General features: G+C 41.8%; 2 protein-coding genes across 3 annotated transcripts in view; one reads left to right on the forward strand and one right to left on the reverse strand.

Annotated features, from left to right (window-relative positions):
• Positions 1-1,295: 1,295 nt before the first annotated feature.
• ZSCAN29 (zinc finger and SCAN domain containing 29) lies at positions 1,296-12,480 on the reverse strand. Its single transcript, XM_012649489.1, has 6 exons — positions 12,061-12,480; positions 11,061-11,501; positions 10,351-10,555; positions 7,829-8,530; positions 4,166-4,636; positions 1,296-2,220 (listed from the first exon to the last, which is right to left on the reverse strand). Exons 2-6 carry the CDS (start codon positions 11,376-11,378, stop codon positions 1,367-1,369), a joined length of 2,550 nt encoding a protein of 849 aa, XP_012504943.1. The 5' UTR covers positions 11,379-11,501; positions 12,061-12,480; the 3' UTR covers positions 1,296-1,366.
• Positions 12,481-12,520: 40 nt separating this feature from the next.
• Positions 12,521-23,333, forward strand: part of TUBGCP4 (tubulin, gamma complex associated protein 4) — a 32,135-nt gene continuing 21,322 nt past the window's right edge. For both annotated transcript variants that reach the window (XM_012649431.1, XM_012649430.1), the window contains exons 1-6: positions 12,521-12,883; positions 17,656-17,784; positions 19,364-19,486; positions 19,873-19,926; positions 20,636-20,692; positions 22,650-22,729. In XM_012649431.1, coding sequence (XP_012504885.1) covers positions 12,806-12,883; positions 17,656-17,784; positions 19,364-19,486; positions 19,873-19,926; positions 20,636-20,692; positions 22,650-22,729 — 521 coding nt within the window. In that variant the 5' untranslated portion in view covers positions 12,521-12,805. The remainder of the gene's footprint in view (positions 12,884-17,655; positions 17,785-19,363; positions 19,487-19,872; positions 19,927-20,635; positions 20,693-22,649; positions 22,730-23,333) is intronic.

Below are 23,333 nucleotides of genomic sequence, written 5' to 3' on the forward strand. Positions count from 1 at the left end.
CTCCCAGATTTTTCTTATACCAGACTCTAATGCACTGGATCATAACATTTATGGATAATGTTACTACCCAGCTTTCTAGATTTCCCTAAAACTGTTGCAACTATACACGTGTACTTATTTGTCCACGTCATTATCATGTTTTAGACCGTAAGGGCAAGGACAGGGTCTATTTAACTTGTGCTGTACAGGGTTCATCATACTACTATGAACATATGGGCAATTAATTCAATGCTATTTGGTTATAAGACCAGTAATTACACTTGTTTGAAGAGCTGCTTTTAATTGTATACAGACTGAATGTGTGTGGGTGGGTGTGTGTATACATACATGTATAGATTGGTAGCTCCACTGACCACAGATAATCCATCTTCCCTGCCATTTGGGTAAAGGGTTGTTGGCACAGAGTGGCCTGTTTTTCCAATACAGGGAATGCAGCAGTGGCTTCAGCTTATTGTAGGTTAGTACTGAGCACCTATGGGGGGCATAACACCATACTAAGTGTTTGGATTGTGGAATATGGACAATTCCCTGTTGGCAGCTTTAACTGCATTCCCTATCACCACATCCAGATGGTTTGTTCTTTGGCTTCTGGACCACACGGGACAGATGAAATTCAGATGAGATTGGACAAAAAGAAAAATCAAACTAGATCCTGTAAATGTAGTATTATTCTATTCGAATCCTTCCTCTAGGACTTAGAAGAAACTTAAGAAATCCAGGGTTTACACCTCAGTATTTATACAAGGTTTACATTATTTCGCCATATAGAATACCTAGTTCTGAAAAAGATGATTGATGGGGCAGAGCCAAGATGGACATTAAACTCTCCTTTAAGGTAAATGAAGAATATGCCTGACAAATATGTCATTCTGAGCACAGGATTGAGTAGGAAGAGTCATTCTTTGTAGCATTTCCATTATTGTATGAAGAAGAGCTAGACCCACTTAATGAGCAGTCTCACAACTTCTCCCAGAAATGCTGCTGTGATGGGTTTTTCCAGTCAAAATGCAGCTGGATGACAGGATGAGTAAAGAAGGATGCATATCAAATTCATAGGATCTACTACCATGTCCTCTCTGCTTTATTGAGGGAACACCATAGGCACTGAGAGGGAAAAGATGTTATCAATTCAGATGCAGGCACGGAGAGGGATGGAAATTTTACTTTCATTCTTAAGACAACTGCCTTGGGGATTTGACTCTAGATCCAGGAAAAACATAAGGAACAAACAGTGGCATAAATCCTGAAGAGTATCCTAAGCTAGCTGGGCACAGAACAGGAGATGGATCTCACTATTGGAAGACTTTCCAAACAATACATTTATTGAGGCTCTTTATATACCCTCAGGGGCTTACTTAGGTGCTGACTATGACAGAAGCTTTTCTCGTGCATGGATTTCTCGGTGCTTATTAAGGGCAGAGCTTTTACTGAAGCACTTGCCACAATCATGACACCCATAGGGTTTCTCTCCTGTGTGAGTTCTATGATGTGCACGTAAGTCAGAGCTCTTACTGAAACTCTTTCCACAGTCAGGACACACATGGGGTCTCTCTCCTGTATGTATCCTCCGATGTGCACTAAAATGAGAACTGTTATTGAAGCTTTTTCCACACTCTTCACATTGATAGGGCTTTTCTCCTGTGTGGGTTCTCTGGTGAATTATCAGGCTTGAGCTCTGATTGAAGCGTTTCCCACACTCACCACATTGATAAGGTTTCTCTCCTGTGTGGATTCTCCTATGGGTGATAAAATTTGAACTGTCACGGAAACTCTTCCCACAGTCAAGACACTTATAAGGCTTCTCTCCAGTGTGGATTCTCTGGTGTCTAATAAGGCGTGCACTCCGACTGAAGCTTTTCCCACAGTCGGCACATTTATATGGATTTTCTAGCTGGTGGGGTAGCTGATGCATGAGAAGGGAGTTTGGGCTGAAGTTTTTGTCATATCTGAGATATTTACAGGGTCTCTCTCCCAAGCAAGGTCTCTGATGACTTACGACTTTACCCAAACTCTTCTCTGGGAGTGTCAGTTTTACTCTTTTCTCCCCTGGGATCTTTTCCCATTGTCTTCCTGGTCTACATTCACTCTCACTGCCTTTACTTTGATTAAGATGACGGGGAATTTTCCTTTCAGACCTTGCAAGTAGTGTCCTGTGCAGCTGTACTTCCTCAGAAATATCCCGTTTTGTATTCTCTTCATTCTCAAATCCAGCCTCAAAACCTGATAGAAGAACAGAATTTAAATTGTTATCTATTTCCTTAGTTATATGTGCCAGGACAAAGTAAACTCGAGAAAAACAAGTATTACATTAGGTAATTTAAGATAGAAGTTAGGGAGCTCTAGATAGATCCCAAATAACTACCTTTATTAAAATTCCAGTGTTTTACTTCTCTACTTAGTATTACATGTTTCTCATCTACACAGGGGCTGATCAATATATTCTTTTAATCCTTCTTGGATATACATGATCTTCAGAAAATCCTCTCAGTACAGCAAGGAAAACTCACCAGGTTTTAGAAAACACTATCACCATGTTTATATAGGAAAGACACTTTCTATTGCTATATTTTTGCCATATTTCAGGCCTATCATGGTATTATTGTTAATGTTCTTTGCTGGTAACTACACGGATTAGAAGGGAATGTTAAGGAAAACCTTTGGGGGAACTTTTATATCCAGAAAGAGCTTCGTGAGTCCCCTTCCCCTCACATCCCTTTATATGTTGGAAATAAAAACAGGGTAGAAGGCCAGGTGCAGTGGCTCACGCCTATAATCCTAGCACTCTGGGAGACTGAGATGGGAGGATTGCTTGAGCTCAGGAGTTCGAGACCAGCCTGAGCAAAAGCAAGACCCCATCTATTTTAAAATTAGCTGGGTGTCCTGGCACATGCCTGTAGTCCCAGCTACTTGGGAGGCTGAGGCAGAAGGATGGCTTGAGCCTAAGAATTTGAGGTTGCAGTGAACTATAATGACACCACTATACTCTACACAGGGCAATAGAGTGAGACTCTGTAAAAAAAAAAAAAAAAAAAAAAACCAGAGCAGAAAAATACTTAGTGTCTTTCACTAGGAACAAATGCCAGGCTTCTTTGGGCCTAGACTATGAGAATTGGTACTTATTCAGATATTTCAGGTAAATTCTGGATCCCAAATTCCCTGGACTAAATCTAAGAGCAAAAGAATGCTGAGTGTCAGCCTATGTACCCCCTAAAGAAGTATTTCCACCCAAAAGCCTTATGAGACGTTGCATGAAATAAAGATTCACTAGATTAAATGAAAACTCAGAACCTTAAATATGTCATTATGTATTATAAGCCTCCAAGATGAGTATTTCCCAAACCTAATAGCCATTTTTAGTAGAATATATTGATATCCCATGGAACACACTTACAGAATGCTCATCTGAAGGACTTAGGGAAATGAAAACTAGTATTTACCGAATACCGACTACACACCTAGGCACTGAGCTAGGTGCTGTACCACAGTACTCCATTCACATCGACCCTATGAGGGAGGTCTACATAGATAAGCAAACTTGGGGGTTAAGTAACTTGCTCCAAGTCATTCAGCTAATAAACAACAGATCCCAGATTCACATACATGTACATGTATGATTCCAAAATCAGAACTCTTCTTCCCACAAGGAAGGAAGCCATTCTAAAGTGTTTTTTTCTTACAGAGCAGCTAAGATACAAAGGGTCAGTTCCCTCAGAAACCTCAGACTTTTGCAAAAGTGTGTCTGAAGAAAAGGGTTATCAATTGTTCACGTATGTGAATAAAGGAGACAGAAGAAAAACATATAAATGAGTATGAACTTTTAAAATCACCTTCATCCTACTATGGGTACAATATGCTACTTGAAAATGTTAGTTTTCAGATTCCCTGTTAGGTAAACTGGCTGGAAACCTAGCAGCTCACACACAGATGACAGCAAATTTACAAAGTCTGCAACTATCTCAGATTGGTGCTATAGTGTGAGGAGCAAAGTCACATAAATAATTTGTATCCCCTCACTGAGCTGCTTGAATAGACAAGAAACATGGGTGGTCATAAGAAGAATCCATGAAAGCTGGGTCTAGAGGCCATCCTCAATCTGATGACTTTTCTTCTAAATCCTACTGCCCTCCCTTTGCTATTTATACCTTAAGAAGTGAAAGAATCTTACCACTGGGGCTCTGGAATAAGACTGGAGCCCGAGTTATGTCAGCCTCTGGGGGTATCTCAGTATCCTCTTCATCATCATCATCAGAATCTTCCTCTATGGCCTCTTCTGCCTCCTCAGCTTGCTTCTCAGCTTCAGCCTCACTGGTCCCCTGGATGGGGCAAGAAGCTGTCTCTTCCTGGCCATCATTGGGTGGGGCAGCAACCCGAGCACTCACCAAAGCATCCATCTCTTCAAAGAAGGGACAGGTCTCTGGTGCTTGGCCATTCTTGACTTTCCGGTAGCTGGTTTGTAGGCTTTTAAACTTGGTCCGACACTGCTCCGGGGTCCTAAGGAAGCCATATTCCCATAACCTCTCAGCCACTGCTCCATACAGCTGGCTGTTGCGGTGACAGTTTCGGAGGGCTTCGTAAAACTGAGTCTCACTAAGAATTGCAAGGTAAGTCTTGGTCTCTTCATAGCCCCAGTGTACACCTGCCACCAGAAGAGAAATTTCAGCACCACCCAATCCAGAGCTTTGTAACTTCAATTTCTCAGTCCTATCATCTGCATCACAAAAAATCACCTAAGCTTGGGTTCCTAGGTGAAAAAGTAAAAATACTTCAGGTTTCCAAAATCTAAACAAACTCATTATAGAATGTTTTGCTTCTCTATATCCTTTAGCAATTTCACAAAGAGCTTTATTCATAAATTGTTTAGCCATATAAAAAGAAAGGCTTTCCACCTAATCACTGAAACAGTCATTATGTATACTGAGGCAAGTGTATAGAATGCATTTTCCCAACCTTTTAGTAGTTTTTCCTGGAATTCTGATCCTAACTAGAAGAATCACTGGTCAGAGGAAGAAGACCCCAATAAATCACTGTCAGCCACAAGTCATCCCTAATTTCTCTGATCATTCTTTTTCCACCAGCCCTACTTCCTTATGAATTCAGTTCCCCAAAGAATAACTTAAAACTCCAAGGAACTGCCTCTTTCAGAAACACACTGCTGCCTAATCCCTATTATGGCCTTTCTTCACTTGCCATCTCAAATAAGCCAGCCCAGCAATAGCAAAGACCTGAAGGGCACAAGATAAGGACCTTATAAGCATGCATCTCTGGCAGAAGCTGGAATGAAGAAAGAAGCAAGAGCAGACAGTATCTTCAGGCCTGAACACATGCTAGCGCTGCAGGTCCCCCACCTGGGCAGCACTTTCAGGAAAGCAACGTCAAGGTGATTATAGTCTCTGCTCCCTGAAGGTGCTCAAGGTAGAGGGAAGGCAGTTTCAGAGAGACTTCCTACCACCTGAGAGCCAGCAGAGGTTAGATTTCTTCCATTATCATCCACTCTCTGCGAGTAAAGAAGAACAAGAAAGAAAGTATTAGGTTATTAAGTATGAAATGTCCGACTTCCTTAAGTACTAAGTTTGACAGCTGATATCTGACATTCCATTTTGACACTTCTTGTTTTATTTTTATTGTGAAGGTACATCCTCAGTCTTTCAAATGCATAGTTGGGCTTGTGATCATCTTTCACATTTTCTTTTAGAGCAATTTTTGTGAAACCATGGATAAGCCAAAAATTCATGTTATTTTTGAATATGAGTTCTGTTGTGGAACCAATGCAGTGCAGACAGCTCAAAATATCAATGAAGTGTTTGGGAAGGATGCGGCTAATGGACACACATTACGTCTATGGTTTGAGAAGTTGCGTTCTGGTGATTTTATTCTTGGAAATGAGCCACATGGGTGACCTGAGACCAAGGGGGATAATGATGAGCTGAAAGTTGTAGTGGAAGCAAATCCATCTCAACCTATGCATGAATTAGCAGCAAGGTTTGACATTACTATTCCAACAATATTGGACCATTTGAAACAAATCAGCAAGGTAAAGAAGCTGGATAAACAGGTTCTGCATGAATTAAACATCAGAAAAGAAACCTTGTCTTGAAGCTTGCCTTTCTTTACTGTCATGACATAAAGGTGAACCATTTCTACACCATATTGTTACATGTGATAAAAAATGGATTCTTTTTGACAATTGCAAGCATTCAGCACAATGGTTGGATAAGATGAAGTGCCGAAACACAGTCCAAAACCGAATATTTATCAAAAAAAAGCTAATGGTGTCTGTTTGGTGGGCCAGTGCTGCTATTATCCATTACAGCTTCATGAAACCTGGTCAAACAATTTCAGCAGATGTCTACTGCAACCAACTGGATGAAATGATGAGGATGTTTGCGATTATGCAACTGAGACTGGTCAACAGGCCAATCCTCTTACAAGACAATGCTCGACCACATGTCGTACAAACAATGCTGCTCAAACTAGAGGCTAGACTTGGAAACTCTGTCATCCACCATATTCATCAGACCTTGCACCACTGACTACCACTTCTTCCACACTTTGGACCACTTCTTGTAGGGAAAAATATTCAATTCTCAACAAGCTGTGGAAAACACCTTTTGGATTTCATTCCTACTCGCTCTCCAGGCTTCCCTGCTGGCATAAACAAGCTGCCGTTAAGATGACAAAACTGTGTCAATAGTACAGACACATACTTTGATTAATTTTACTGGTTCTTGCTTGAGATATAATAAACTAAACTTTTGATTCGAAATTGGACATTTCATTTTTAATGACCCAATAGAAGACAAGAAAAAGCAACAAAAATGATGAAAAGGACAAAGATAATGAAATAGCATTTAGCATATGTGCCGTGTTTGTGATTAACCTACATATATTTATGTCAGTGATTAATAAAAGAAAAAGAATGAAGAAAAAAGAGAAAAGAAAAAGCAGAAGACAAGGCTAGAACAGAACTAACCACATATATAAATAAAAAATTGAAGGGAAAGATCACTGTTCACAAAGGAACAGCAACTTGAGAGATGTAGTACTGCTGCCATGCCCAACTTTACAGTTGAGGAAATGGAAACTTACAATGGTTAGATAACTGCCCAAGGTCACCCAGCTGATTAGTGATCACCAGGATTAGAATCTAAGCCTCCTGAATCATACTTCGGTGCTCTTCCCATAACAGCATAGTTGTACAAATTATATCAACAATAATAGGTTGATAATCCTTTTAAAAGGATTCCATAGGCAAAAACATTTCAACATAGAGTGTTAAACAAGCTTTGTTGCTTGTTGATTAGGACTTCTTGCTCCTGTTAAAATGCCAGCACATATTGTGAATATCAGAGAGAAGACTTACAAAATGTTTCCCCAACTTTGGGCAATTCTTCACTGTACTATTCTAAGTAAAAATGAACACATAATAAACTGACTTTGAGATTTGGGAGAATAAAAGATAAAATATTTAAAGCACCAAGTTCAAATGAGGTGCTCAATAAACACTAGTTCCCCTTAAAGACAATATAGTGCCACATTTTTCTCAGTGAGCCTGCAATGATTTTATAATCAGGAAAAAAATATTTTAATAAAGAAATGGAAAGAATGATATTCCTTTTCAAGACTCTGAATTTTCTGAAGGTATTTCTTTCAAAAGTCTAAATTTATTCCCTATTATCTCACTGATTTTCCCACAAGAGAATGAAATATACATAGAATTAAGAAATGCTTCTTGTGACCCTGGCAGGTGACATTGAGCTTCCTGACTACACATCCAGTCTCACTGTTCCCCAAGTCTAATCCCAAAACCACAAGAAGAAAAATTTCTTACCACTTGGGCTTCTAAACAGGACAGGTGCAGATGAGTTGTCAGGGTCCTGCGGGGGCCCCTCCAGATCCACTTCATCACTGTCAGACTCCTCGGCCACAGCCTCTTCTGCTCCCTCCTCATGCTGCCAGCCCCCCTGCTCTGGCTCCTCAGTCTCAGCATCACTGCCCACCAGTCCAGAGTGACAGGCTGCCTCTTCCAGGCCATTACTGGGCAGGGCAATGACCTGGGCACTCATCAGGGCTTCCATCTCTTCAAAGAAGGGACAGGTCTCAGGTGGGTGGCCACTCTTGATTTTCCGATAGCTCTTCTGGAGACCTTTGAACTTGGTCCGACACTGTTCCAGGGTCCGGAGGAAGCCATACTCCCGGAGCCGCTCAGCCACAGCCCCATACACTTGGCTGTTTCGATGACAGTTTCGGAGAGCCTCATAAAACTCAGTCTGGCTGAGAATTGCGAGGAGAGTTCTGGTCTCTTCATAGCCCCAGTGCACACCTGCCACTTTCTCATCCTCAAAGCCCCAGTGATCTTGTTCTACCCAGCTTCTTCTCTCTCTTTTGGATGGTAACAGATCAGCATGCACTCGTTTATCTCCTGTGTGGCTGCCTCTCGGGAGTTTTTTCTCCTTGGAGCCCAGCAGATCTGGGATCCATGGCTCTCCTTGCTCCAATCTGGAGACCACACCGGATTTAGGAAATGGAAATCCTGCTTGCAGGGAAGCAAACAAAAAGGTATCATAGTTTGGACTGATCATTAAAAAAACTCTGAATTCAGTCCTGCCTTTTTTATCCAAGAGGATTATAAAGAAAGTGTCTAGGGAAGTGGTTTCAGAAAGTTCAGTGGGTTGAACAAAGTGGGGAAAATACAGGAAACCTCAAAAGATGAGAAATACTTTATTTTCCAGAGCAGGGTGACAAGAGAGGAAAAAGTTCTGTTCTGTGTTCAGAGCAGATAATTCTATTCCAAGTAGCTCCCTAGCCCTCATGACCACTTGTAGGCAGGCAGGTCCTAACTGGGAAGTCATCACCTGTCTCCTGTTGTTCTGTACCTGGGGCTAGAGAATTAAACTCAGAGTGATTTCAAGGAGGGGGGAAGAGGAGATCGTCTTCAACTCATCTGTTTCCCTCACACCAAGTTCTAAAGGTGCTCCCCTTAGTATGTCCTTCCTCTCCATTCCTACTGCCACCATCTAAGTCCAGACTCCTTATCCTCACACACCTGGATAACTGCAGCAATCACTGTGCTCTAACCGCAGGCTCTTGCTTCCTCAGCTCACATGCTTTCCTGCTGAACCTTAAGCTTAGTGCCTACCATGCACTACCCATTTCTGTCAGACTCTTTTCTCTAAAACACAGCACATGTCTGTTCATCACTGTGTGCCTTTCCTTTAACTCCCTTCGTCCTATCCAAATTCAACCCATTTTTCAAGAAGCTGTATTTGCCAGTGCCCCCAAGAAGCCTTCCATCAGCCGACCTTCATCTCCCACTCTGCCAAATCTCTATAGTACTCACACAATTGAACCAAGTCATCTTTGGCATTGTTTCAATACAGTTCAGTTCAGTGTATATTTATAGTCTGCTGTTGTGTACTCAAGCATATTATAAGCTCTTTGAAGATAAAAACCTTTTCTTGTTGCAGAGTGCCCTGCAAGTGTTGAACACATGGTAGGTGTTCAAAAACTGATCAATCCTGCAAGTCTGTGTGTGAGGTTGAGGGATTTCATCTGGATGGTTAAACAGAGACCATTACCAAACCTGCTGAGAAGGCTGTTGTCTCGGATAAGATCAGAATTCAAAACAACCTCAACAAGTTTTAAATGAAATGAGCAAAGAAAAAACCATACAACACAGAGTTCAACAGAAGAAAAACAAGTTCTACAAAATCAAGCACAAGTATAAGCAACAACTAGGTACAAAGGCAATGGGGAAAGCTATGAGACTCCTGGGAGTTACCAGATGACTAAAAATCATATAATCAAAAGTTGGGCTATACTGAAAGAAGATATTGCAAAATTCTGAAGTAAAATTCTTACCTCTATCTAACAGACTTTGACTAGAATAATACATAATTTAGTTCTGTACAATTAACATAATACTTGAAGAACTTAAAGGTTCCAAAGTAACGAAAACTTAGGTCTAAAGAATGGATCTTCTGGGGAAAGGGTAAAGAAACAAATATAGTTTAATTCAGAGAAGGAAAACAACTAAAACGAAGATGTGCCTTCAAGTATAGAAAACAATTTTTATCTAGAAAACAGGGACCTACTATCATCATTACCAAGTAGTAAAACAGGGATAAAAGGATAAAAACTCGGGAGTCATTCTCTAGCCAGACTTGTCAAAAGAGGTAACATAAGAATACTTACTGTACCCGAGGGCTAACCTACATGTTTTCAGGAGGTCCCCAGCAACCATATACTCTACAGTTTCCACTTATTCCTGAAATCCCTTTCCCATTCACTATTCCCAACCCTACTTCCCAACTTAGTGGGCACTCTATCTTCCCATATGAATCTACTCCTCACCGCTCCTTTGAAAAGGTCTGAGCTTCTCCTTTGGGGTCATCTGCTCCTGTGGTCCCAGGTCTGGGCTTCTTGCCCTCTCTTTCTTGGGTACACCCCTGGGCTGGGGTTCCACTGACTCCTGCCGAACACTTAATAACTCTCGTGATGATTTCAGGGGTGTCATCTTCTCCGAGCGCACTTCCTGCCCCTTCACAGAGACTGTGACCTAGAAACAACCCCCATTAATTGTCACTGCAAGGTCATAATGAGGGGCATTCCCAGAGGAGATTGTTTAATACCCCAAAAGAGATCATCCTTCTGGGACATGGTTAGGGTTGTGGGGGAGGTTAAAGCCATGGTTAGGGGTGGGGGAGGTTAAAGCCAACAAGGGTTTTATTCCATTACCATTACCTTAGAACAGCTGGAACTCCAGAAGGAAAAGATCAAAAGAGTAAACCCAACTACAGGCTGGGAAAAAAAAAATTGCCCTTTCTTCCCTATTATGTAAGAAACTGGGAAACTAGGAAAAACTCATGACAAGGTAGGCAAAGGTACACCCAGGTAGCATCTCCAGACAAGCACTATCTGAAAAAGTTACCTGGTCCAGACCAGAAGTATAAGTATCAGCAAGGGAGACTATGCCCCTCTTTAAGCCTGTCTATACCTTAATTTGACCCTCTATCCTTGCCCCTTCCCAGTCTCACACTTCTGAATTCCCCCTCCCTTCTCACCGAATATCCAGGTCTTCCAGGCTCTCTTTCTAAATCTTCCACCAGAGTCACTGCCTCCTCTCCACTTTCTGGACATTGCTCCTGTACCCAATTCTGGATCTCCCCAGGTAAGATGGTCAGGAACTGCTCTAGCACCAACAATTCTACAATCTGCTCCTTGGTGCGCACCTCCGGCCTTAGCCACCGACAGCAAAGTTCCCAGAGTTGGCTGAAAGCCTCCCGGGGCCCAGCCACCTCCTGGTAATGGAATCTCCTGAAGCGCTGTCTGAAGGTCTCAGAGTTAGTGCCATTCCCTCTCAGGGTGGGTTTGGCCATCATTCACAGCAGAAAGCAGCTTCCCTCCACTTAAGGGTCTGGGTTCCAGGGCTTACACCTATCTTCCCATGTCCTTGGAGAATCACCTGCAGATGAGTGTCTCTCCTCTATAAGAGGAGTTTCTTCCTAGGGTAGAGAGAGATGGCACTATCAGAAGGAATATATTCATATGTCTAAAGTCTTGCCAGAGCTGGCCTGACTTCCCATATGCTCCAAGTGGCCATATGAGGTAGCACCATCTTCAGGGCAGCAAGCCAACAGTGAGTATGAAGAGAGAGCTTTCAAAAGCTGCATTTCTGGGTGATTTTCCAGAGCGGCCCCCAGGAAGCAGCAGGGGATATAAAGTACTGTCTGCTCCTCTCCCACCCCCCCCTCAAGTCTGATCCCATTTAATTTCCCTGATCAATGTTGCACAATGAGTTCGAACCATATGGGAAACCTGGAGCTCAAGAGGATCTAAAGGAAAGTCACTATCCTGCTGAAGGCAAAAAAGCCTCTATCCAGCGGATGGCAGCTGATCTCCCCCCTGTACCTCCGCAGTCCTTCCCAAGGCCCTCTGCGTCCGCCCCGCCCCCTCAGACGCCACAACTACCAATTCCCACCCCAGACAAAAATCAAGTCCTCAAGGGTCTTTGTTTTGCCCTCACAGAAGTAACCGCTCAGCAAGGGTTCGGGAGCTACTAACGGGAAACCTCGCGCACGGAGAGAAGTTGATTTTGCCTCCTGAAGCGAGGAACGGGTGGGCTTGGGGAGAGTCACACTGAGTTGGAGAGAGGTAGTCCGAGTGGGCAGTAGTAGGAATGGGTTTCCTGAGGACGAGCTCGGGTGCTAGACGAGGGCTCCGAGCGCTGCGGGGTCGCGGGCGCAGGGCTCAGCTCTAGGTGCGGCGGGTGCAGGGTTCCGGCCTCTTTGTCTCCGCTCCCTCCGGCCGGGTTACTCTCGGAGCCGTCGTCCGGTCCCTCCAGAGGCCTCTGACCAGGCTAAGGCGCCCTGAGGGCACCCTCCAGCCCACCCCTGGAACCGTCTCCCTCGCGAGCTGTCCTCAACCCACTCGCATCCCTGTCCCCGGGCCAGCCTCACCCACTTGGGTCCGGCCCCAGCCTCCCAGTCCGGCTCCCAAACCGGAAGTCCGAGTGGGCGACTCGGGGCATCGAGGGCGCATGCGCGAGGGCAACTCCCGCGACTCATCTCCGCAGAGCTGAGGCGGGAGCAAGCGAGTGGCCTAGCTGGGCGCGCTTCCGGGGCTCGCGACCACTTCCCCGCTTCCCGTCCGCTCTTCCCGCATCATTTGTCTCGGTGGGTTGATTCAAGACAAACCGTCCGACCCAGGACCCTGTGCGCTTGTCGCAGGGGCAGCATTCGCCCCCGCGTTTGCTTGGAGGGACGCTGGAGGAGGTGACGCAGCTAGGGACTCGAGGTCCGCCGTGGGAATGATCCACGAACTGCTCTTGGCTCTGAGCGGGTACCCAGGGTCCATTTTCACCTGGAACAAACGGAGTGGCCTCCAGGTACTGTCCGGCTCAGAGCACGGGAACGAGGGAGCGCGTTAGGCGTGGGGCAGAGCCTGTGCCTGGGGGAGGAGTCTGAGGGGCGGGGCTTGCAGGGCTGGGGGCGTGCCCCTGCGCAGGCTACTTAGGGCAGAGCCCCAGGGGCCTCAGGGCGATGTAAACACCTGGAGTGGGCTGGGCCCAGGCTGGGGAACAGAGGGCTGGCCTCCGGTGGCCCCGCCTTTGTGGGGGAGCGAGGACAGGGCCTAAGGGCGAGGTGTCTGAGCGAGAGTTGCTGGGGAACGATATAAAAGTGAGGGAGGCACTTTCTCCTATTTATTTTCTCGCTTGTATTCTGTTTCAGAGTGAGTTTTAAAGGCTGGTCCAAATACACAGAACCCAAACACCCAGTACGCGCTCAGAAACTTTTGTTGAATGAGAAAATGAATTCGAGAGCATGTAGTGTTTCCCTCATTACTCCTTTCTCAGGACATTTCTGCCCTAGGTGAAGAACTTGGTAGGGGGCTTTCATGTAACCAGGAAATGTATGAGGAGGAAGCGTTATATATTGTGTATATGCATTATCTCATTTAATCGTCATAACTTATATCCATTTTACGTATTAACCCAGATTTAGAATGGTAAATAATTACCAGGAGACATAGCTAGTAATTAGCAGAGCTTCGTTGTGAACCCAGGTCTGTCTGGCTTCAGTACCTGAACTATTCTTATCTGCTTCTGCTTCCAGTAATGTTATCTAATGCTCTCAATAACTTGGCCACGTAGGTATTGTTAGCAGTTTACAAATGAGCAAACCGAAGCTCAGAGAGCTTTGTGCTGGCTAATCTTGGTAATGGCGAGATAGGTCTGCCTGATCACAAAGTCATGCATATTCCTAGGAGAATTGGCAATATAGACTGTAGAAGAGCAGAAAAAGTACATTCTTACTCTATAAAACCTATCAATCGAACAGATTCTTCTTCTTATTTATGAATGTGTATTTGGGGTTTGGGAGTTTAGGTGAGTTTTTTTAAAAAAATAAATGAGGTGAGATTTGTATGGTGGAGTCTAAATTGTCACTTTTCATTGTGTAGATCTTTGAAGACTGAGTTGGTATTTCACTTTTCCATTGTAGAACTTAGCACAGTGCCAAGCATATAGGAAGAAATGTTCAGGAAGTATGTGGGTGCTTGACTATCTGGAATAAGAAGAGATAACACAGTATCAGAAAAATAGCTGAGGTGGGAGCCGGGGGAGAGAGCCACAAGTAATTCATCTTTTCCTTTCCTTCCTTTCTTATAAAAAAGTCTCAATCATCTCAATCAGGTATTTTCTTCCTTTTCATACTTAAAGTGTCAGCCTTAAAGTCACTGCTCAGAAAAACTTTCTCTGACCACATTTTAAATTCTCTGATCACAGAAACTTGTTTATTTCCCTTATACGACTTATCACAACTCGTAATTATTGTTGTTACCTGTTTATAGTCTTTCTCCTACATAGATTGCCCATGGGAGACGAAGACAGCATTGATCTTCTTTCATGTACCTGCAACACCTAGCACAGTTTCTGCCACATAGCAGGTGTTTAGATATTTATGGAAAAAAGACAAAAACAACAAATATTGCATATTTTCTGCAGAGCAGTGTTTTTCACATTTGAATAAAGGGAAAAATTGTCATGAATGCCCAATGTTGATGAAAATTATTATATTGAATATATGCATAATAAGCTAGGTATAAACTCAAGCATATTGCTCTTAAACAAATGTAAAACCAAATATTTTTATAAATTAAATATAAAAAAACTACCAAATCAATAAATTCAAATTAATATTACTCTAATGCAGGGTTTCTCAGCCTGTTCATATAAGTATGTACAACATATATTATACAAAATGGTATCGGTAACTTCAAGGTATTGTTTGCCATTTCAGAATAATCAGATCTTGAACTTTTCTAAAACTCTACCAACAAGAAATGACAATTTTCACAGGGGTATCACTTGATAACTGGGTAGAGATGTCTTGTTAATAACAAAAAATTGCTTATATATATTGAGTACTTGCTATGAGCTTGGCACATTTGCTTTACATGTTTATTTAATCTTCACAATTATTATCTCCACTTTATAGGTATGAAACCTGAGGCACAGAGGTATAGTAACTTGCCTAAGCTTTCAGACAAGTAAAAGGCAACTCAGGGATTCCAACCCAGGGAGTCTGGCTCCAAAGACCAGGTTGTTAAGTACTATGTCATGTTACTTGTTAAGTTATTAACTTGAAGATATGATTAGCATTGTATCATTAAAATCTACATTAAATGGATTCCTAATCATATTATCATGTACTCAGTAACAGAGAAAAATCTTCTTTGCCTATTTATTACCACATTTATTGTCATAAAAAGATTATCTCCACAAAATACAATACTCATATGAATATATAATATGCTAAGTTCCTTTGGAGTAGTAACTGTGTCTGATTTTGTTCACTCTTTAATCTCAGAATGTTAGCACAAGTGCCTGGTAAAGAGTAGATGTTCATTAAAAGTTGATTGAGGCCGGGCGTGGTGGCTCACGCCCGTAATCCTAGCTCTCTGGGAGGCCGAGGCGGGCGGATTGTTTGAGCTCAGGAGTTCGAAACCAGCCTGAGCAAGAGCAAGACCCCGTCTCTACTAAAAATAGAAAGAAATTAATCGGACAACTAAAAATATACAGAAAAAATTAGCCGGGCATGGTGGCGCATGCCTGTAGTCCCAGCTACTTGGGAGGCTGAGGCAGTAGGATCACTTGAGCCCAGGAGTTTGAGGTTGCTGTGAGCTAGGATGACGCCACAGCACTCTAGCCCGGGCAACACAGTGAGACTCCGTCTCAAAAAAAAAAAAAAAAAAGTTGATTGAGTCTCCAAAAAAGATATACAAATGGTCAATAAGCCCATGAAAAGATGTACAATATCACTAATCATTAGAGAAATATAAATCAAAACCACAATGAGACACCACTTTCACATCCATTTGGATGACTGTTATTAAAAAAAAAACAGAAAATAAGTATTGGCGAGATTGTAGAGAAATTAGTAACCTTATATATTGCTGGTGAAACTGTAAAATGATGCAGCCACTGTGGAAAATGGTATGGACGTTTCTCAAAAAATTAAACATAGAATTACCATATGATCTAGCAGTTCCACTTCTGGGTATATATCCAAAAGAGGTAAAAGGAGGGACTTTCAGGCTTTTTTTTTTTGGAGACAGGGTCTTGCTGTGTCACCCAAGCTGGAGTACAGTGGCGTGAGCATAGTTAACTGTAACCTCGAGCTCCTCCCACCTTAGCCTCCTGAATAACTGGGACTACAGATGTTTGCCACCATGCCTGGCTAAATTCTGTATTTTTTGTAGAGATGCGGTCTCACTAGGTAGCCCAGGCTGGTCTCAAACTCCTGGCCTCCAGTGATCCTCCCAGCTTGGCCTCTTAAAGTGCTGGGACTACAGGTGTTCGCCACCATGCCTGGCTAAATTTTGTATTTTTTGTAGAGATGGGGTCTCACTATGTAGCCCAGGCTGGTCTCAAACTCCTGGCCTCCACTGATCCTCCCACCTTGGCCTCTCAAAGTGCTGGGATTACAGGTGTGAGCCACCATGCCCAGCCTCAACAGACATTTTTACACCCATGTTTACAGAGCATTATTCACAATAGCCAAAAGGTGGAAGCACCTCAAGTGTCCGTTGAAGGAAGAATGAATAAACAAAATGTGTGTATTGAATATATACAATCTAATATTCAGCCTTAAAAAGGAAGGAACTCTGACACATGCTATAATACGGATGAACCTTGAGAACATTATGCTAAGTGAAATAAGCCAGTCACTAAAGGATAAATATTGAATGATTCCACTTAGATAAGGTAGCTAGAACAGTCAAATTCATAGAGAGAAAGTAGAATGGTGTTTGGCGGGGGCTGGGGGAATGGGGAGTTAGTGTTTAGTTGGTACAGAGTTTCAGTTGGCGGGGGGAAAATTCCAGGGATGGATAGTGGTGATGGTTGCACAATAGTGTGAATGTACTTAATGCCAGTGAACTGTATACTTAAAAATAGTTAAAATGGTTGATGTTATATATATTTTACCACAATATTTTAAAAAGTTGATTGAATGAATACATTATCCAACTACTTTTTTCTACTTGAACTGCTGTGAAACTTTTATATAGCATATTAGGCTGTCATTTGTCCTTCATTTAAATTAAAAATACAAATACAAGTAACACTAATTTTATATGGCCAGGTGCTTTTACGGATTACACTACGTTTACATTAATTTTAGATTCTTATTCTAATGAAAAAAATATAAAATTTCACAGACGGTTTGTAAATCCTAAGAATATGTCTGAGAAACCCTTGGAGTCCACAGACCCCAGTCTGAGCACTATTGCTAAAGAGACTTTGTTGCAACCAGGTCAAAACCCCATATCCTTGTAGACCATCCGTGGAAGATTGCATAAGAAACAAGTAAGAGTGGCTGCCTCTAGGGAGGTAGACTTATTTTTAATGTACACCATTTTGTATTGTTTGAATTCTTTACCATGTGTTACCAGTTTTAAAAAGCAAATAATTAGGGGATGGGGAACAGCTTCACAGTGGTTTGGAAATACCTTTGTTACCCAGAACTTACCAACTTAAGTGGACATCTTGAGAAGGGAAAAGATAAATACATAGTTTGAAATATTTGAAGTGTCCCAAAGAACATAGAGAGTGACAAGCAGGCATCAGTGTTTGTGGCATTGTTCCTCTTCCTGCAGGTGTCGCAGGACTTCCCATTTCTCCACCCCAGTGAAACCAGCGTCCTGAATCGACTCTGCCGACTCGGCACAGACTATATTCGCTTCACGGAGTTCATTGAACAGTACACGGGCCATGTGCAGCAACAGGTGGGATCCTGTTCTTGGGGAAATGTACACCTCTAGAGAGCAGGAGCTGTGTCAAGCTTTCAGTGACTACATTGGTGATTCATGTGAAATAAGTTATGGATTTCTCATCACTGGAAATATTCATGTGAATACAAGGTCTCTAATTGTTTTCGTATGTAATACTTAAACAAATCTGTCCTATATTCATGTGACTATGTGGATTTTGTCTTACATGATATGTGAATTCCTACTTTCCCAAATGATAAAGGTACCTGTTGTACCTCTTTTTGGGGAAAAGTAAAAAAAAATACTCATTTTCTCTGATTTTGTGATAAACAAAAACATTCAGTTCTCTGGAATGACACAAGATCAAAACAAAATTGGCTGGCTGTAAGCCACTCTGGTCTGTTTCAACTTTTGTCCATACTGTTCTTATCATACCTGTGAACATTTGTTCAGGAACTACTAGCACACTGCAGCGTCGTCTGGCTGTGCTGTGCTATAATTTATAACACCTGAGCCCAAGCTTCCTACCACGTCTATTGCTGAATTCTGCTATCTTATCTACCACCAGCAGAGCATGATCACCCAAATTAGTACATAGCCAGAGAGGCTAGTTATCATAGTCTTCAATCAGCTGTTAACTGCAATGCCCCATACAAAATCACTTAAGAAGCTCCTACAAAAAACTTGCAAGTTTCTTAAAGGCAAGCCATATTCATGTATAACCTCTTGATGAGATTCTTACAACTTCCCATGTTGACTGTCAGAGTCATGTTTTGAGGAATTGCCAACCCAGGCAGGAGAGGGATGTTAGAAGGAAGATTCAGGTCTTATTCAGTAAATATTTACCCTCCGTTTAAAGAACTGTGCTAGGAACTAAGATACAAGGATTAATAAAGTATGGTCCTTGCCTTCATGAAGCTCTTGACTAGTGAAGGATACACATTTAAAAAGTACAATTCAAGCACTAAATAAAGATATTATTAAAGGTGGAGGTATTAATCCCCTAGGGAGAGTTAGAAAAAGGCTTTGTGGATAAGAGGTGCTTGAGCTGGGTCCCGCAGGAAGAGGAGGTGTTTGTTACAAAGGTGCACAGTTACAAGCAGAACACAAGTCCAAATTCACAGGGGTGAGAGACAGCAGAAGCAAGGCACATCTGGTGGACTGTGGGTAGTTTGGAAATGAGGATGTGAAGTTGGAAACAGTGAAAGATACTTTTGGAGAAATGAGTAAGGGTCAGAATGCAGAAGTCATTGTATGCCATATATAGGAGTTTGGATATTAATCTAGGGCAGTGAGAAGCCACCAAAAGGTTTTAAACTCGGAGTGATAAGATCAAAATTAAGACGCGGAAAAATCTCCACTGAGAGTACCTGCTTGTTTGTAATATCTGGGCCTCCTTGGAAAATTAAAATATTATCGCATTTTAAAAGATGAGAGCTCAGAATCTTCATCTTCAGTTCGGTTTTCTTCTCACTGAAGTACTGCTTTGATATGGAATTATTTAAGCAAAACCAATTCCACTAACAAAGGATAATGTCTTCCTCAGGTTTCAGGGCCTTAGCTGAGAAGTTGACTTCTCTTTGTTTGATTTCAGGATCACCATCCATCTCAGCAGGGCCAAGGTGGGTTATATGGAATCTACCTGAGGGCCTTCTGCACAGGGTTGGATTCGGTTTTGCAGCCCTATCGCCAAGCACTGCTTGATTTAGAACAAGAGGTGAGAAAAAAGAGATATAGGAAATACCTCTGGAATGGCAGATTGGGACATGTTCTTGAATCTGAAAGGCCCTTTCATAAGGTCAGGTAGTTAAGAGTGAGCCGTTTCCTGTGTGGCTGGAGGATTCAGTGTTCTCTCTGTGATTGCCCAACCCGTGGTCAAAGTGGCTTATAGATCATGGCACAGGTTCCTTAGTGAGCTTATAAAAGCGCTGGTTTTGGCTTGTTTCACCTGAAAATCAGAATTAATAATCTTCTATAAATTATCAATTCTCTGTAGCCTAAAACTAACACTAAGCCCATTCTCAGATTCTCCTCTAGTTTTTATAGATCAAATAGATTTGAGATATTTGGTGTGGAGCCCTAATCATATGTTTTTTATTGCAGTTCCTGGCTGACCCTCATCTCTCCATATCACATGTCAATTACTCCTTAGATCAGGTATGCTGCCCAAATAACCAAATGCTTTGGAATCTGTTGATATTGTTAGAATAATCTAATTTGTGACACTATTTTCAAGACTTTTTTCCTTCTGGATTCAGAGCCCAACATTTTCTATTCTGGGCAATTTGTATGATTTACTAGATGAAAACTATTTGAAAAGTTCCAAAGTTAGCTGAAACTTAATGTCTGATTTTTTTTTTTGAAAGTTATTTAGTGCTTTATTTAAATATTTCTGCATTGGTTTTTTTGTTTGTTTGTTTGTTTTTATTTCTGCATATTACAGGGGTACAAATGTTTAGGTTACATTGTCCTTGCCCCCCACCCCTAGTCTGAGCTTCAAGTGTGTCCATCCCCCAGATGGTGTGCATCGCACTCATTATGTTTGTATGTACCCATCCCCTCCTCCCCCCTCCATCTGCCCAACGCCCGATAAATGTTAATGTCTGATGTTAATGCTCTATGTTGACATCAATATTAATAGTTATACAAGCCTCAGAAATAGAAACTGCTTCTCTCCGCCATCCTCTTCCTATCTGCATCCAACCCCCACGTCACATTGCCTTAGGTGGGATACTGGATTTTGATTTTTCTGTGGTATTGCCATTTTGCCTTAAGTTGAACTATTTAGAAATGAAAGCTTTTGCTAAATCAATTTTTTTTCTTTGTATTTGATTATATACCTTACTAATTATTTTCTACTTTACAGTTCCAGCTCCTTTTTCCCTCTGTGATGGTTGTAGTAGAACAAATTAAAAGTCAAAAGGCAAGAACTTTCCTTTTTTCTTTTGCTCTGCTAAGCACTGAGGAAATATTAATAATTAATTTAACCTTACATTCTTTTTTGAAGACCTTACTTTTTAGTAGTTTTACTTATCCATTCATTTATTCATTCATTCAGCAATATCTGCTTGAGTATCATGGCTAAGTGTCAGGAAGGCAAAAATAAGATAATGACCCTTTTCTTAAGCAGCTCCTGGTCCAGAAAGCAGAGGAAATGTTAATAGATGTACCTAAGAATGTTGCTGGGGTAAGAGAAAATTGCTATGGATGTTTGGGAGTGAGAGCAGTCTGCACTAAGGGTTTAGAACTATTGGGTATGGATCTCGAGGAGAAACAGAAAGTTAATTCTTAGAAAGAAAAAAGGAATCATGTTCGTGGTTAGGGTGCTAGCAGTTTTCTGAGAATTATGAGATCAGTGAGTGAAAGCCATGTGTGTATTTTGTTAAACATGCCAAATTTTGTCACAAGTTTTTATCAGTTGCATTGAAAAGTTAGGGTCCCCAATGTCAGAAGAATGTCTTTTCTGGGAAGAGGTAATAACTCTGAGAAATAAATGCTTTGAGATTTCACATTAGAAGAATCTGCTGTCTGTTGAATTGGTCCATAATTGGACCAAATGGACAAATGGATTAAACATGTTTATCTCAAGTCTCCACGTTTTTAAGCTCTTATATTTGTGCCTGAGCTTATTAGGGGTGTTTGCTTTGATTAATATAACTAGTTAACCAGTTAATTTGCCACATGCTACTTCATTTTTTGCTGTGTAAGTGTAGAAACTTAAGTGCTCTGCTACACCCATGCTGTGCCAGCAAAGACTTAGGGAGGTGTTCTTTGTCCCTTCGGAGCTGATTGTCCTCATCAGATCACAGCATCCAGCTTTTATTGTGCACTTGCTCTGTACTAGGCACTGTGGTCAGGGCTTTACCTATATTATCACATTCAATCCTCTAAAGGGTTAAGTAGGTTACGGAGTGTGCGCAGGGTCACACAGGCGGTAGTAAGTGGTGGAGCTGAGATATAAACCCAGGTGTGTCTGGCCCCAGAGACCACGTTCTTAACCGCTGCATTAAACTATCTCCCCAAAGGAGAGGGAACCTTCTAGGTAAGTGGAGTTAGTGGTGGCAGCATAAGAGAGCCAGCGCTAGCTGCACATCTCGGTTGACCTTCAGCTTCCACTGGCTACCAGAAGGACAGTGGAAAATTAATAAGAGGGATTGCAGATAGGGGAATCTTTCTTCCCTCCAGGACGGTGGTAGAGAAGCTAGTGTGGCAAGGCTCTGCAGAGTTAACAAATGAGATGTCAAGAGTCCGGGTCTGGAATAAGAATGGGGATTGATTGCACACAGGCACAGCGGGTGTTTTTGGAGTGATGGAAGTGTTGTAAAACTGGATTGTTGTGATGGTTGCACAATGCTATAAATTTACTAAACATTGTTGAATAGTACGCTTAAAAAGGGTGAATTTTATAGTGTGTAAATTATACTTCAAAGTCGTTTAAAAAAAAAAAAAAAAAAAGAACCTGAAGCACATAGAGCCAGTGGATAATTGGAAAAGAACATACCTTGCATGTAGTCTGAATTAGGCCTTAACCTGAAATGAAGAGCTTTCCTTGGCTTTGGAGTTCCAACTCTAAGTGATTCTGGTTTCTTTAGTGCAGTGGTTCTCACACTTCACAGTGCATTAGAATCACCTGGAAGGCTTGTTAAAACACAAACTGCTGGGCCCTACCGAAGAATTTACATTTCTAACGAGTTCTGGGGCAATGCTGATGTTGCTGAGGGGAGGGATCCATCTTTGAGAACGACATGGATAAGTTTTATGAGAAAGTTTATCCCCATTCTCTGCTGGATTCTGCCCTCTTGGTTGAATATAGAATATTAGTTTGTGTTGCATAAACTATTAAAATGGAGTCCAGTTTGACAAGGCTGTATTTTCCACAGATTCATGGTTGTCAAATCCTGGAAACAGTCTACAAACACAGCTGTGGCGGTTTGCCTCCTGTTCGAAGTGCACTGGAAAAGTAAGTCATGGCTTGATCGGGAATTGGTGGTGGAGGTAGGTTTACTTGACTTCTCACAATTTATTTTTGGGTTATCTCAGGTTTCCCTCTGGGGAAAGTTATGACCAGGATAGAAAAAGCCACGTGAACAGAGGAGCCCATATAATCCTTATGATGGCTCAGGCATTGCAAAGAGAGTAGTAAAGTGTTGAATATCAAAGCCAGAATTTAGCTGCCTGGATGACCTTGAGGCCATCCTTTTTAATTTTTGGATCCCATTATCCCAAGATTTCCATTACATATGCCACATATTGCTTGCTGTGTCTAAACATGTGCATTTGAGTAGCTGGTATTTTCACATCAAAGATCCTTGAAAATGTTTATACTTTATAATCCCATTATGCCACTCTTAGGAATTTTATTCTAACAAAATTATTTAAGAGAAGAAAATAACTGTACAAATATATTCTTTGAAATGTTGTCTACTGTATCAGGAAATTAGAAAATTACCGACAATAGAAGAAAAGCTAAATAAATACATATTCACTTGATAGACTATAAAGCCACTAAAATTATAAATTCCATAACATGTAAAAATATATAATACTGAAAATGATACAAAATC

The sequence above is a fragment of the Propithecus coquereli genome, unplaced genomic scaffold (genome assembly GCF_000956105.1).
Source record: "Propithecus coquereli isolate 6110/MARCELLA unplaced genomic scaffold, Pcoq_1.0 Scaffold3, whole genome shotgun sequence".
Taxonomy (NCBI): Eukaryota; Metazoa; Chordata; class Mammalia; order Primates; family Indriidae; genus Propithecus; species Propithecus coquereli.